This window comes from Kogia breviceps, chromosome 2 (genome assembly GCF_026419965.1).
Source record: "Kogia breviceps isolate mKogBre1 chromosome 2, mKogBre1 haplotype 1, whole genome shotgun sequence".
NCBI lineage: Eukaryota > Metazoa > Chordata > Mammalia > Artiodactyla > Physeteridae > Kogia > Kogia breviceps.
The window spans coordinates 197088235-197104734 of NC_081311.1; the positions used below are offsets into that span (position 1 = coordinate 197088235).

The 16500-nt window shown below is 51.7% G+C and overlaps 1 protein-coding gene across 14 annotated transcripts in view; it reads left to right on the plus strand.

Annotated features, from left to right (window-relative positions):
• The window catches only part of AGAP1 (ArfGAP with GTPase domain, ankyrin repeat and PH domain 1), a 568640-nt gene that overhangs the window by 153763 nt on the left and 398377 nt on the right, over positions 1–16500 (plus strand). For 2 of the 14 annotated variants that reach the window (XM_059055286.2, XM_059055289.2), the window contains exon 1: positions 4514–5514. The exons of the other annotated variants lie outside the window; for them this stretch is intronic. In XM_059055286.2, coding sequence (XP_058911269.1) covers positions 4551–5514 — 964 coding nt within the window. In that variant the 5' untranslated portion in view covers positions 4514–4550. Of the gene's footprint in view, positions 1–4513; positions 5515–16500 lie in introns of those variants that run through there. 14 annotated transcript variants of the gene reach the window in all.

Consider the following 16500-nt stretch of genomic DNA (forward strand, 5'->3'; position numbering starts at 1 on the left):
GAGGCTGTCACGTGTCCCATGACAGGGGGAGGAATGCTCTGATGGCTCCAGGGGTGGGCGTGCAGAGGCCAGGGCACGGTCAGCGGGTTACAGGTTTCTGTGCCCACAGATGTGGTTCTGCCAGGATCCTGTAAATGTGAGATGACTGGCTGGCAAGTTCTGTTGGTTGGAAAGTCAGCTTGCGGAACAGATGGCTCTGCTGACTACCAGGGGTTTCCTTTAACCCAGGCTGATGAGCTCTAGGAAAGCTTGCAAAGTAGTATTTTCATGCAGGATGTTTAATTTATGGGCAGCTAGAAATGGCCCGGGACAGGGAAGTCGTGGGAGGGTGGCCAGAGGATCTCATAAACTTGGGACTGGGGGAGGGAAGCCAGCTGCCGAGGTGATGAATGGGGGTGTAGGTAGGGCTGCCCCCTCTCCTGGGTCCCCCATGGGGTCCTTCCCTTTCTGACGCTGGCATCTTGCAGTGCCAAGGCTTTGCCTGCTTGCCTGCCGGCTGCTGCGTTTTGATGTGGCAGTGAGATCGACTACAGTCTTACATCCCCTTTTTTTTTTTTTTAAAGCCACAATGGTGATGCAGATACACTCCATGGCATGGAAAAATTCAAGAAGTAATGGTCTAGCAGGGCTGCTTTAAAAAGCAACAGGAAGATAAAGCGGTCATACCCACCTGAACACATACAGTATGATTATTTTTATTTTTCAAAGGCAGGTCTGGCTGTGAGAAAGGATTTCGCTTTTGGAGGGGCAGGTTCTGTCTGAGCCTCTCTCTGTCTTCTTTGCGTCGGAAGAGCCCATGTATCCAGGGCAGTAGGGAGAGGCCATTCTCCCAGGTTTTTCAGTGCAGATGACCAGGCCTCACACGGAATCGTTACGATTGGTATGGAAAATGGGTGCTACTTGTGAGGCAGAAGGCACCGAAAGATAGCGAACAACACCGGCTATAGCAGAAAGGGGTCTCCTCGTTCAGTGTCATCTAAGATTCCAAGTTATCTAAGGTGGATAGAATGGAATCTTCTACTCTGCAGCCTGCGTCCTCAGGCGGCAAAGTGCAAAACCCGGGCTGGATCAGACAGCCGCGGAGTGACTGGAAGGACCCTAACAGTTCAATATTTGAGTTCTAAAGAAATGCTGTTTCCCCGCCTTGGGCTCTGTGAATGCCCACAATAACAAGATATATTTTATATCTTATGGGGCCGCTGATTTCATATTAAGATTCATCTCAATGTTTGGAAGTTGCCATGGCCTCAAATACTAGTGAGAATGGATGCCAGGCTAAGTTAGGGCCTTGGATATTCTGGTCCTAACAGAGATCCTGGCCTCTCCGCATTGCTGAATTTCAGTTTCTCTGCTTATAGACCTGGTGGACCTTTAAGTCTCGACAGCTGTAAAATTGGAGGCTTTTGCTGTCTCTTTGGGTGCCCGTCCATCCAGACCTGTCTTCCTATGTTAACGTCACTCGGCCTTGAGAACTGCACATCTTTCACAGGTTTGCGAGTTCTCGGAGAACAGAGAGGCTCTGCCTTCTCACTGCAGAGTACCACAGTAGATGCTCAGTATATATATTTGATGAATAAATGAACAAGTGGAAAAATGAATAAGTGAAAACTTGCTGAGATGTTGAGATATCATTTGTGTTCAATTAGTGTCAAATGCAGTAATAGTCCCACGTTTGTTTCTCTCTCTGATGTCCACAGAGTAGAACGATGACAAAAGAAATGACGCTGAAGCATGGAAATGGGCACAGGCAGTGTGACCCCAGGTTTAGCTCTCAGCCATGAGCTGTGTAGCCTTGGGGAAAGCACACACCCTCTCTGAGCCTTCACGTTCCCCTAACCTATGGGTTCCAGAAACCTCATTCTGATAGATGATTACTGCCTGGCTCTAGCTCTAGAAGTTGGTGATCTGTGTCTTATCAAAGGGGGCTTTTTATTGAAGCTCAAAAGGTAAGACTGATCTGTCCTGGGGTCCCCGTCTTTGCAGTGAGGACATGTGAGAGACACATTCCTGAATCCTTTAGTGCCAAGATCAGGTGGATGGAGCTTGTGAGCCTATGACAGTGGCAATTTTGCGTCCAGGTAGAGCCACTGAGGGTGGTCAAATGTGTTTTAAAGTACTTTAGAAAAAATAATCCTTGTTTTTTAGAGCAGTTTTTGGTTCATAGCAATATTGAAAAGAAGGTACAGAGAATTCCCACATCCTCCCCCCCGCCCCACCCCCCAGTACATGCAGAGCATCCCGGACCATCAACATACCCCGCCAGAGTGGTACATTTGTTACAACTGATGAACCTACACTGACCCGTCATCCTCACCCGAAGTCCATTGTTTGCATTAGGGTTCGCTTTTAGTGCTGCACATTCTATAGGTTTGGACAAATGTGTAATGACACGTATCCATCATTATTATATCATACAGGGCATTTTCACTGCCCTGAACATCCTCTATGCCACAAAGTATCTTTTTAAAAATAAACTCAACCAACTTTTGGTTTATTTCATCAAATCCAAATATTTCATGTCACTCTGAGGTAAAATCCAGATTTCCTAGGTTATAACCTCCTTTGTAAGAGACCTCACAATTCATCTTCGTATCCTTTTCAGTGCCATAAACACAATAGTTGCCCCATAATTACTTGTTAAGAGATTAAAGAAGGGAAATCAGCACTTGCGAACAGCTGTCTAATCCCAGAGTCACACCTGGCCTGGCCTCGAGCACTTTTCTTAGAAACAGCCTCTCAGTCTTTGGCATTTCCAGGCCTAGAGAAGACTGTGTAAAAGCATCCGGTTTGATGAGTGGACGTTGTCTTTCCCACATTTTCCTTCTGAAGCTTTTGAACAGAGAGATCTATGTTCAGGACATCATGAAGAACTAATGTGTTGATCAAGTACGTGTGAATATAGTGCTGCATCAGATAATATGAAGAACCAGTATCTACAGAGCCAAGAGGTAGCTGGTGGGAAAATGATGGGAGAAAAATCAACACTAAATATTAGTGGTAAAGGGACTTCCCGGGTGGTCCAGCAGCCAAGACTCTGCGCTCCCAATGCAGGGGGCCCGGCTTCGATCCCTGGTCAGGGAACTAGATCCCACATGCCGCATCTAAAAGATCCTGCGTGCTGCAACTAAGACCCAGTGCAGCCAAAGTAAATAAATAAATATTTTAAAACAACCTGTTGATTAAAAAAAAAATACTAATGGTAAATAGTTAGCGCTTACACAGAATGTCTGCACATGGTCTCAGCTAATTCAGTCCTCACAAGAATGCTCAGAGTTTAGGTACTGGGTTTTTGTTTTTGTATTTCTTTTCCACCCCCACTTGACAGGTGTAAGAACTGAGCCCTCTAGGAAGGAAATGGACAAGCAGGGCTGGGACAGGCAGCCTTCTTTCTTCTGCTCTTAGCCACTGTATTCTCTGGCCTGTTATCCGAGACAGCAAATGCCTGCCTGTCAGGAGTTTTTCCCCACCCGTTGGAAAAATACTCCAAAATATTATTCTAAGAGTGAAACTGCGCGGTCGTTCACTTGGAGGGCACTGGTGTGAACCGCACCCCCATCGCCGGATGCTGCCTTCCTGGGCCCTTCTTTGTTCTCTCCTTCCTGGGGGTGCACTTGCTCCCCTGTAGTTAGGGCAACGAGTACCTAAGATACCTTGCTTTTGAAAACAAGTCTTTTGAGTCGCTCCTTCAAAGTTCCTTGATTAGGAGAGAGGTTCTTCTTATAAACCCTCAGCAGGTGAGAGATTCTCCATATTCCGTTTGCTTTTGCAAGCCAAGCCCCGGAGTGTCGGTTCAGGAGGGCACAAGACCCACCCCACCCCCGCTCCTCCCCTTCCCCGCAATCCTCTCCGCCGCCCCACCAATCCCCCGGAGGCTCCGGTCCGCGCGGCGGTGGCGATCCATCCCGGCGCTTAGGGCTGGCCGCCGAGCCGCGCGCCCGCCGCCGCCGCCGCGCTCCCGGGACTCGGCAACCGGGCTGGGCGCGCGGCCCGCTGTCCCTGCCCGTCTGCCCCTGCCCGCCCCGCCCCGCTCCGGCGCGCATTTCCATTTTAAACCGCCGCCCGCCAGCCCCCCGCCCGCGGCCGCCGCAGCTGCCCGCGCGTCCCGAACCCACGGAGTGGCGGAGGCTGCGGAGCCGCCGAACTGTGCAGAAAAGGCCCGAGGATGAGAGCGGGCCCCGCGCCGTAGACAATGAAGCCGCGGGCGCCGCCGCCCGCCCCGGGCCTTGCGCGCCGCGACCGCACCTGCCGGCGAGACAGTCCCCACGCCTGACCGCCCGCCCGGCCGGCCCCGCCGGCCCATGGCTCGGCGCCCCGGGCCCGGACCCCCGCACTCGGGCCGCGCAGCGCACGGGCCGGCGGGCGCCAGGGGCGCCGTTCCCGCAGCTTGAGCGCGGCCCTCGCGGCGAGCGGGGGGCGTGGACCCTGTCCGGGCGCGCCCTCCCTCCCCGCCGCCGCGCCCGGCGACCGCCCCGACCGTGCGGCCCGGCCCGCGGCGCGCTGGATGCGGCGGAGCCCCGGCGGGCGGCGTGGCGGCCGCGGTCCCGGGAGACATGTACCTGCTGGACGACAGCGGCGAACCCGCGTCTCCGCCCGCGGACGCGATGCCGCGCGGGACGCCCCCCAGGAAGACCGTCTACCGCATCTCCGTGACCATGGTCAGGAAGGAGCTGCTGGGCGCGCCGGGCCCCGGCGGCCCCGACCCGCGCCCGCCTCGGAGACCCCGGCCCGCGCGCTCCCCGGACGCGCCCGGGCGGCTAGTGGAGGAGGCGGCGTGCGCTGAGGACCCCGAGGGCCGCCGGCCTCGCGCCTGGGACTTCCGCACGTTCCGCACCCGCAGCACCGGGCAGCTGGAGCTCGGGCGGCTCCGGCCGTGCGCACGCGGCCCGGAGCCCGCGGACCTGGCCGGCAGCCCCCCGGCAGTGGAGGAGGGGACCGGCTCGCCCGCCCCCGGCAGTCCCGACGCGGAGGGAGCTCGAGCCGCGCCCTTGCGGCGCAGCCTCAGCTTCAGGCACTGGAGCGGGCCTGAGGCGCCGCGGGGCCGGGCCCTGGGCCGCGGGAGGCGCCACAGCAGCTCCGGGAGCCTGGCCTGGGCTCCGGGCGGCGAGGCCGTGGCCGACCCCGGGGCCGTCGCCCTGGAGCCCGCGGCCTCCGGGCAGCCCGCCTCGGAGAAGCGCAACACCCTGGACGTGGGCGAGGTGCTCAGCAAGAACGACGCGCTCTCGGACCTGGAGCGCTGGGAGCGCAGCAAGAGCAAGAACCGCACGCTGGACAACAGCGACCTGCAGCGGCTGGAGCGCGCGCGGGCGGCGGCCGCGGGCTCCGGCGCGGCGTTGGAGCACCGGCTGCTGCGCTTCTTCAGCGGCATCTTCGCGCGCAGGGACGGCGCGACCGGCGGCGGTCCCTCCCCGCGGAGCGGCGCCTCGCGGCCGCGCGGCTACTTCAGCAGCCTGCGGCGGGCCCCGGCCGACGCGCACTCGTCCAGCGCCGAGAGCATCGACGGGTCCCCGCGCAGAGGTGGGCAGCGCGGCCGGGCAGGGGAGGGCAGTGGTGAGGACCGGCCGGGGCCCCGCAGCGGCCTGCCTGGCAGAACACGCCGGGACTTGGGAACTGCTGGGGCACCTGACCCCCCAGGTCAGCAGCCGGCGAGCGGCCGTGCTGGAAGTGAACTCCGCTACTGCGGGTTCCCCAGTCATACTGCAGCTCTGGACGTGCTTGACTGCCCCTGCCCCCAGCTGCGTGTGCTGGTGCCTTTCAGGGTCTGTCACTCTAGCCACTGTGAGCCCTTCTAGGGAGACATCACCTTGCCAAGCGGTGCCTTTCTCCCGCAGATGCTGGCGCAGCCAGTTCTCCATAAGCGGGCCCGTGAGCTCGTGCTGCACCGCGCGCTTGCCGCCTGGGGTACCTGTGGGCTGCAGCAGGGAGCTGGGGCTTGGTCCCGGAAGCGGCCACGCAGGTGGTGCTGCGTGGCCAGGAGAGGCGGGGTTCATCTTGGTTAATTTCTCCCTCCGCCCCCAAGCCTGGTCTCCCTGTAGGCACTACCATCTGTGAGTGCTGCGATGTGGCCTCGCTGCTTTGGCAGCTCTCACCCTTTGGTAGAGAGGGTTCACTCCAGTGGTCAGCGATGGGTCTCTGCCCACAGCCTCCCTGCCAAGAGGCATCGTATGGTGAGAGCTCGTCTGGGCCGGGACTCTTGTTTCCTAGGAATGTACTTACAGCACAGGGGCAGGGAAAACCACAGCCCCGCAGCTGATCCTGAAACCTCCGTTCTCTACTCTCTGCTCAGTCCTCTGGACCTCCAACAGGGAAGGCTCTGGAGGCAGATGGGGTCATATTCTCTTGCAAGTATCAGCGGACCTTCTGGTAGTTGATTGGGGGTCAGAATCCTCCAGAAACAGCAAAACTCTCTACGTGCTGCCTGGGCACCGCCCTAAAGAGGCTGGGGGCAGGGGGTTAGGCTAGGTTGTTGTGTCTTTCTCTTGGGGAGGGGTGTGAGGGGGTTGCCTCAGGATATTGTCCCCCGGGCATTTTACCACAGAAAAACCATTAGTAACGTCCCTTCTGCTAATTACCAGAACCCTGCTTCTGATAGAGATGGAGATAGTTGAAGCACTGCAAAGTGGGCTTTCCATCAGAGCTTTTCAACTGCTAACCCACCAGCCCCGGAGAGAGCGTATTCCTCCTTAGTGGGCTTCACAGGTTAGCTGACTGCCGAGGGCGTATGTTAAAACCAGCCAATACAAAGAAACCGCTGCCCTCACTGAAGTTACTTTTAAGGTAAACTGAGGACAGATGATGTCATGTTCTAATACGCTCCCTCTGAGCCTCTGGATATGATAGAAGATACTTGAAACCAAGCAGAGTCAGATGTGCACGTGGTGTTAAAATCTGAATTTCCTGATTCGGGAGGGTGTACAGCATCAAGTTACCTGTTCTCCCGCTTTTGCATTAATTTAACTTGCTGCACACATCTTTTGTTTTAACCTGCCTTGGAATACTGTAGAAAGCACCGTGTTTGGCTCCAACCGTTATCTCAACCCCTTCCCACGTGCCCTTAAAGTATTGAAAAATGATGTGAGTTATTTTGTTGGGACACTTGGTTTGTATGGAGCTACCACTGCCATCCATCACGTGTGTTCGGTGGAAGTTCAGATATGCAGGCAGCCCGTTCTTCCTCTAACGGCAGGCTTGCATCTTCGTTCTCAGGGGCTTTGTAGAAAACAGGCATTAGCTGCCTGGGTTCCAGGCAGGTACACACCTCAGCGGGAGGGGGAGGCAGCCGGCCCGGCCCAGACGGCACTTAGAATGTGTTTCATTGTGGTGGCTATTGATACAAGTTAAAAGCTTTGGGGTTTGGGTGTTTCCTTTCCTGTCAAATGGATTGATAGTAGACTTGGAGTAGTAAAGGTGTGTAGTGTATGGGAATTTGTCCCTTTAGGGCAGTGCAAGATAATAAGGAGGGTAATAATTAAAGTAATGCTTGGTTGCTTTGTCCCTGTGGCCATTCCTTTTCAGGGTAGAATTACTTTCATCTGAGAGTAACAGCTTTGTGGGTTGTGTAGAAAAACCAAATGTTAGCGAACTAGGTTACAGCACACACAGCTGGAACTCTAGGGCCTTACTTCAAAGTTCTAGGTACTCACAAAACGACCTCCTTCACCCGCCTTTGGATAAAATACCTGAAATGTCAGCGTTCTCAGGATTTTTGTAAGGCCTGTATCTATTACGAGTAAAAGGTGCACCCCACAGCTTTTGGGTCTTCTCATTTTTATCATACTTTTCTACTTTTTATATATTTGCTTCGTATGACACAGATTATACAAATTTTTAGGTGCTATTTACATGAAGTTTTGGATTTAGGGTAAAATTCTCTCAGATGCAATGGGGAACCCAGGCTCAATCTCCCTGTGAATGTCCATAGAGCAAAGGTCCCCAGAGCCTTCAACCATGCGGCCAGGTGGATTTGCAGGACTTAGAAAATTTGGATTTTAGGAAGGAAAAGTGGTGTGTGTGACAGAACGCTGGCCCTGAGGTCGGGCAACACCCTGTAATCAGACACTAGCAAAATGTAGCGAAGCTGGAGATAACTTGAACTCGCTATGATAAATATGCTTTACCACCAAGAGGCTGCTAAACATTTGTGAACAAGGCTTCCATTTGCAGACCTGTTTGGATTTCAGAGTTACAGGTAAGCCGTTGCGGACCTGTCATGTGTTAGGAGCAGTCACGAGTTTTAAATCTCAGCCACTTTGTATCAAAATTTGACATCCTTTCAAGTAGAAAGGACCTTAGAGGAGATTTGTCATCAGGCAAATTTTCCTTCTGTTGCACTCTTTTAGCTGTTAAAAGTTTGAATTGACTATAGGAAAATAACTTTAAAAGACTACCGAATTAATTATTACAATTTACTTGGCCTCTCAGAGTTAATTTGCTTAGGCAAGGTACCTTTGCAAGATGGTTAGAGTCTTGTTTTAAGAACGCACACAGGCTCACACATCACATAGCTCTGGTTTTCTTACAATCTTAATTCAAGGCATTAGCGTGAAAGAATTAAAAGCTCCTATTGTTGTTGGATGATTCTCTCATACTTTTTAATCCCAGCTGGTCTGTTGAGGCTCTTCCTCTTTCTCCCCACACCGTGATGTGTGACGGTGGCCTCCCAGGTTCCAGAGTGGCTGCTGTCTGTCAGCTTTGTAACTGTCAGTATCAGGGAGCCCTAGAACATGTCAGGGAGGCCTTATGTCAGATCAAGGGCAGTTTCCCGTTATCTGATATGCGTGTATTAGGGCAGAGTCTGTGGAGACAACTATCGTGTAATACAGCGAAAGACCGCATAGTAAATGATTTATTACATTGTAGGGTGTTACTCTCTGGCGAGGGCCCTCCGCATCCTGGCCAGCCTGCTGATGGATGGAACCAGCTGCCGGCATCCTTGGAACCAGCTGCAGGCAGTGCCAGTCTAGGGCCGCACGTGTTTTCAGGGTGTTCTGTTGCTGTCTGGGAGGATTGATTACAGCAATACATTCATTGATAGCCCAGACTGAGGTTAGCTCTTTAAATTACTAATTTACAGCTGATTTTTGACAGCACATTTTGATGAGTGGCTTTGTTCTTCAATTTTTGATTCTGTTGATTTGTATCACTCAATTTGTGTAGGGTGATAGACTGTTTTATAGTTTTTTTTAAAAAAAAACTTTCAGTAAGAGGGGACGGCAACAGTGAAATGAAATGACTGAAATAACTTGAGGCATTTTTATTTTTGAACTTGATTTGTTGCTGAGAAAGACATTCAGGGTTTTAAAGAAAGGATGTAACTGAAAGTTTTTCATTTGAGACATTGTGAACCAATTACATACTCAGTGTTTTGAAATTCACTTGTGTGTGTTGTTGTTTTGTTTTGTTTTGTTTTTGTTTTTTAATAAATGACTCTAGGTAGCAATTTAGGAAAATCCACATCGTTTTAGTCTTAAGGTTGAATTGGTTTTCCTGGAGACGGAGCAGCCCACTTGGGGTACAGACAGAGCTGCACTGGTCAGCCAGAGACCCTTGAAGCAGGCACTGGAGGCTTAGGCTGTGTCTTGCCACATTTATTTTCTTGAGTTGGAGCCCACATTACAGCATAGTCACCTATTAGCATCTTTCGAGATCTGGGCTTGGCTGGGCTTGGAATATCCTGCCCCCAAAGGGATGTTCAAAAGTACATCTGCTAAAGATATCCGCCAGTTTTAACGTAGGCTTTTTGTTGTTCTTTTCAGGCTTTTTGTTGTTCTGTTGCATTAACAAACATTTGAGTTTCTGTGGTGGAATCTGCAGTGGAGCTGAGAGCTAGGGCTTGCTAGGGCACAGTTCCTGACTTCCAAGGTCAGTAGCCTGTTCGGGGGAGATGGAGAGGTTCCCGTGAGTCACAACTTCATGGGATCCTTAGGGGAAGGTGTGACTGTTTCTCCATGGGAGCGCTAACCCTGATGTGCAACAGGAACCTTGTTTGCATGTCTGCCACAGTTCTGATAGTCAGTGAGTCCCTCCTGGGCGCCCTATTCCTCTTCCTTTTGCAGAATTAAGAGCACCGTGCTTGGCACGTAGACCTGTAATAGGTGTTTGTGGGAGGAAGTGAGATGCCGGGGTGGGGGGGGGGACACAAAAAGGGGAGCAAATGTCCTTGAGGAGGGGAAGGAGTGAATGAAGGCCTCACAGAGAGATAAAATGATTTGGGTCTTGCAGGATCAGGAGGAGTTTACCAGGTAGAAAAGAGGAGATTCTCCACCAGCAAGTTGGTTGGGATTTCTGTGGTTAACTCCTAAAAAAAAAAAAAAAAAAATTATTCATGTTCACGTTCACCAAATCTATATGACTGATGCCACTGTCAGCCATTAAAAAGGATGTTATGGTTTTCAGGAGGTTTTTTTGTTTTTTCTTTTTCTTTTTTTGGCATGAGGTGTTTATGATGGGAAATTGCCTTTAGGCTAGTGTTATTTTCTGTAATTATTTGAAAAATTACATTTATTTCAAATGCTGACAATGAGTAAAAATAACGCAAAAGAAAAGGTTTTTATTAGGGCAACGATTGAGATAAAGTATGTACAGCTGCAAGCTGCAGTTATATCCCCAGGTGATGAACGGAATTGGTATTAAGGTCAACAGATTAGCAAAAAGAAGGGCGATTATTGTCTTTGCATCATTTTGAGAGAAAGTACCATCTGCCTACCACCGTTTTGGTCTAGGTTTGTTCAGCTCAGATTGGAGTCCAGTGTGGTGTGGTGATGATATTTACTTGTTTGTAGGTTACAGCCTCAGGCTTTCTGTTTCTCATACATTTCCACTGATGTAGGCGTTCACATTTGTTCACTTTCTTTTCTCCTGTTCATTTACTTAAAACAAACCTGTAGATGCTCCCGTAATTTAAAAAATCTTAGCACACATCTATTTATTTGGCTGGTTTTAATTCAAAGATGCATCTTGACCCTTTGTTTTTTCATAATCTCTTGTTAATTTCATGTTCACGTTGGTTTTCAATTCGAACATCACTCATGGATCTAAAGATTCAGAAAGCTTACAGCCTCATAGGTTGGAGCATGGGAATCTCTGTTCCCTCCTTCAGTACCAGAGAGTACCAGCCAGAGGCTTGGGAAAGGATCATTTGGCTTCTCCTTATCTAACAAATGAAGATAATTTGAAGAGGCGCACTTCACTTGGTGGGGGTGAAAGGGAAAAGGAGGGTTACTTTCTTATATTGTCCTTCGTCGAGAATAGTTACGAAGCCTGGGTCTGTTTCAGGTGTGATCATCAGGTGCGAGGTTTTGCCTGACTCAGCATGTCCTTCATTTGGTTGACACTCAGGACCACCCCCTTTATTTCGAGGGCCGCCTTTGGGTACCGGTGGAATACAGATGCATGTGTGCGTGGATATTCATCTGTTTGAGATGCTTGTCAAAGGGCAGCTGTGTTCCCCCCGGCCCCCGTGCCTGTCATTGCACGGACTTCTTCCAGCTGTGCTGCTGACTGTCAGACACTTGAGAATTGACCCGGTAAACAGTGCCACCAGGCTCTCTGATGCAGCTCCTGCCCTCCCTCATTCTCACGCAGACCAGAATTACTCAGATGTCACTGCTTCAGTTGATGGGGGTGGGGAGGGGGCAGCGCGTCTTGATCCATCTTGTACCTTCTTGCTCCAATTAGCAAGGGCTCTAAAACAGTGGAAAAACCGGTTGGTCTGTGAACTATGTGTAACAAGATTTGGGACTTAGGGATGCACACCTGTAACTTGCTTTCCTGCACCTTAAGTCCTGCTCCCTTAGACCCTGGCCCGGTCACTGGTGGAGGCGTGGACCCATCAAGGCAGGCTGTCTCCGTGGTGCCCACCGCTCATCCATAGCTCCCAGAAGCTGAATATCTTATTTTTCTGGTTATTTTACTCGCCAGACTAGAATGCCAGCCTTCTGAGAACCTGACCTCTCTTGCATTTAACAGAAGACGCCTAATCAACTTGCCTGATCTGGCTCCCGGAAGACTCTGGAAGCCAAGTTCATTTGAAGACACTTGGGGACTTTTAATTTGCAAGGGAAACCTGGGAGCGTGGAGACTTGCCTCCCGGTTTTTGAGAAGCAGCTGTAAGAAGGACGAAGTAGTCAGCAAGGGAAACCTGGGAGCGTGGAGACTTGCCTCCCGGTTTTTGAGAAGCAGCTGTAAGAAGGACGAAGTAGTCAGCACTGACGAGTGCAGTGCGTTAGGACCAGGTTGACTCAGAACTAGGCAGGCACTTCTCACAAGCCAGCTCTCTCTCACCTGAGGGGTGGGCTCCTTCCCGGTGTGAAGTGTTCTCGGTCACAGGAGGCTTCCAAGCACAGGCTAGTCAGGGAATGTGGGAAGGGGTGCCGTGTTCGTTGTCTGGGGCTTAGGATTGGTGGTCTTCAAGTCCCATATTAGTTTCTAAGGTCAGGAGTCCTTTCAGGATCTAGGATTTTGATGATTTTTGTACCTGGTCTCTCAGGAAGCAGCTTTCTTCCAAACTTACAGAAAGAGAGGTATATTTGTCTGTAATTTCCTTGTACTGATCTCCTAGCTGCTCCCCGGCTCTCCCTGGCTCCCCCCCCCCGGCACCCCCAAACCAGGCTGTACCTGTGACTGCTGCTTTATGCAGCTGGCTGACCTGAGACTTAGGGGAAATGATCTGTCCCGTCCCCCCTGCCCCGTGGCCACTCCGCAGCTGCCGCCACAGCTTGTGCTTCCTGGGCTCATGTTGGGCCATCGAGCCCCTCATGGTACTGAAGCCGTTTGTCCTTCTGCCTTCAAGGTGGTGGGTGATGTCCCGGCGTGACCTTGATCTGATTCTCTCGCAGCCTGTGCTTCCTTTTTTGCTTTCTCTTAGCGTTCTTGCCTTGAAAACTGATTTCAGGTATGTGAGTAAGTCGATGACGGTGGCAGGAAGGAATGTTCTGTTTATCGTGGGAGACTTTTTTAAGTTGCCACGTGGAGAAGGCGTGGCGTCCATAGTCAGTGGAATAGGTTTGGTCTTTTGGCCGCAAACTTGGGCTCAAGATGCCCAGAGAAGGTCATTTCACTGCCCTGAGCCCCATCTGCCTCATTATGTAAGTAGGTGTTCAGAGTCCCGGTGGCTGATTCTCAGGAAGGCCACAATGAATAGCTTTGCTTTCGAATGATTGCCTATAGTATGTTTTACAAAAGACCCAAAGCTAGAACGTGTGAAATACGTGGCTGTGCTTGGATTTACGGTTGCTCTCACATGTAAGCTGGCCCAGGTGGGGCAAATGCATTTCCAAAGCCACAAGTAGGAATTAACCTTGTATTTTGTTTTCACTACTTCACCCTGTATTTTCTAGTGATCTCCCGGTTAACTACTTCTTCTAAAATTGTTGACCACTGTACCTTCAGCTTATAAGTGGGAGAGCAGAGTGGTCCTTTCCCCTCCCCCCACCCCTTGGGCTTAATCTTTTTTCCCCTCTTGGTTCCTGTAACCAGAAGAGTTAACTCCATTAGTAGCATGTGGATTCATTTCATTCCTGATGCGAGCCAAATGCGTGTTTATTTCCGAGAGCCATTCCGAGTGCTGCGTCCTCAACCTGCCTTCCGTGATCCGTGCCTGTGCCCTCCTCCTGGAGAGTGTGTTGCCTGAAAACCACGGAGCTGGCTGCATCCCTGGAAGAAGCCGTCGTCCTATTTTATTGAACAGTGATCGATCCTCCTCTTGGCGGTGACTTACAGCCTCAGAGTAATAGGCGCTGACACAACGTACTGTTTGTTCAGCGGGCTGGAGTGTAATCAGGATCATTTGTAGCATTCCATCTTATCTTCAAAGACTCGCATTTTCTAACACCGGGATACAGATGGCGTCTTTGGACCTCTGTTGCTGTCAAGCTGACATTTCCACTCCTTTGTACATCAAGTACTACTACTGCTTTGGATGAAAGCACGGTGGCTCGACAGTATAAGATCATGTCATAAAACCTGTTCCTCATTCGCGCCAGCAGGGAACCCTGGTGAGAGGCACTTGGGGTTCACATGGGAGAGGTCAGCGTGCAGGGAGCTGGGCCCACGATGGGGCTTCCTCTTGGGACCCCACCCCCACCCCCCGCCCCAAGACTGAAGAGTGCTAATTCAGTGTATGCTCATGGAAGATGAAGAAAATCTGCTTTGTGGATGGAAAGAGGCTCAGATGTGAAGAAACTGGGCAGCTTTGGGCAGGCTGTGAGGCTCTGATCCAGCAGTGGGGAGGCGTTTGGGGCCTGAACCCAGTGAGGGTGGGATGGAGTGAGGGGGTCTGCACGTGTACGGGTGTCTCGAGGGTCAAGGGCCTGGTAGGCCTTTCTGGAAGCTGCGACCTGAGATGCACCCTGCGGGGGATGTCCATGGGGCCCTTTATGCGTGACGCCCCCAGGCCTGTCCTCTGGCTCTCTGCGTGCCAGCGAAAGGGGGGCCAGGTGGCCTCCTGAGGTGGGGAGCCTGGCCTTTCCCGGGGCCTTGTCTCTGCCCGGGAGCAGGTGACATCCATTTGGCCTGGTTCCGACGCGTGCGGCGCGTCCTCAGGTAGCATCCCAGTCCGCGTCCCCGTGGCCGGAGCTTCGCCCTGTCCGGAATGTTTGCTCTGACAGTTCTTCTGCAGATTGTCCTGTTCGGGCTGCATCGGGAAGAGCTCATGGCCTGGTGGGAAGAGTGACTGGGCCCCCGGAGGCTCTGCTCGGAATTACCCCCCGGCACCTGCTGGACCACCCCCGGGCGGGCCTTCCCATCTGTGCGCCTGGGCTGACGCCGGGCCGCGGGCACCAGATGAGAGGACCCGTGCCCGGGGGCTGCTGTCCCATCCCGTTTTACCTGGTCAAGACGCTCACCGCTTTGAGAATTTTCGCCCCTTTTTCGCCCACCACGACTCTCCTGTGTTCCTCCCCCGGAGTAGAATGCGTGCGTGGCAGGCAGCGGAAGGGAGGTATTTCACGCCTGGTGCTTTTGTCCTCAGCTCGGTTCCGCCCCACTTGAGTTAACCGCCTTGTGCATCCACTTTTCCCAAGACAGCCAGACACACGCAGAGCCACTTGGGAGGGAGCTTGTCTACGGACAGAGCTTTTAGCTTTCCCCCCGCCCATCCTTAAACTGAGATCTCAGGTTTATGAGACAGGAGTACATGTTGAATTCTCTATAGCACCTAGAAATGTAATTTACAGTTATCGTAATTTTTTACATCTGCCGTTAACATCGACCAGTGCCTAAAGAACACCACGCCCTACAGCTCTGGTGGGTTATTGACTTTAAGGAGTAGACCATTAACAGAGGAATCGGTTCAGAATTAGAGTACTGGGGAAACGTATTGTTTTCCACCGACGTATACATCACGTCGCGTCTGGCAGAGGGTCTGAGAGTGTGCATATTTTATACCGTGATGCTACTCGGCTATTTTTTGTTTGCTCGTGTTTTCATACCGGGATAGTAATAGGTGTGTTGTGAAGCCCTTTCAAGCTGGTCACGGGGCACGTGCGTCTTGTTGGCTGAGAACGAGGCGTCTGGAGCCAGATGCCCGGTTTTGCCGTTTTCTGGCTGTGTGTCCTTGAGCGTGTTCTCTAAGCTCTCTGTACCTCGGTTTCCTCGTCTGGAAAATAGGGATTGATAACAGCACTGGACCTGGGCTGGTGGTGAGGGGCGAGGGTGAGTGTGTGCCACCATGTGGGCTCAGGGCAGCAGGGGCACCACGTGTGTCCCCCCCCCCTTGGCAGCTGCTGCCGGCTTGGTGGTGCCCCGCCCCGCCAATGACAGGAACTGTTCCGGAAGGAGGTGCTGCCACCCTGGCCAGCAGGGAGAGCTGGGTGCTGTGTATGTGAGAAATCTTAACTCTCCTTTAAAATGAAAAGTAATTTTTTCTGTTTAAGGTGGTATGGGTAAAAAAATAATGACCCCTTGGAAAGAGGATACGATTTGGGGTTCCATTGATTTTTTTGTTTGTTTCGTTTTGTTTTGTTTGAAACGTACTTGCCTCTTTCATCTCTCCGAAATACATATTTTTAAAATGTTGGTTAAAATTTCATATTTACTTTGTTTAATAGTCATACATTATACAAATATATGTTTTATAAATTACAAAATAATAAATTTAGTATTTAATATTTAAATTAGTTTAAAAAGTTTGAAATTAAGAAGTAACTTATTAGGTAGGCCAAGGAGCTGGGATTGAGAGATGCCCACGCTGAGGCCTGCACCCCACTTATACCCCTTTGCGGAGGATGCCTGCATACGTACAACACCTACAGGAGGTGTGGACACAGCCCCTGACCGACAGATTCAAATGCCCCTTCCAAATTCCGGCTCAGAGGAAAGCTTTCCAAGTAACCTCCTCCCGCAGCTCCCCGTCCAGTCCATGCTGATGAATCCCACGACATTATTATTTATGGGGTCGTCCCGGAGACGTGCAGGTTAAAGGTCAGGTAGATGGGGGCTGTAACAGCCTCTGTGCAGGGAAGCAGGGAGGGGATGAACCCCAGCTCTGAAAGCGCACACTGTTCT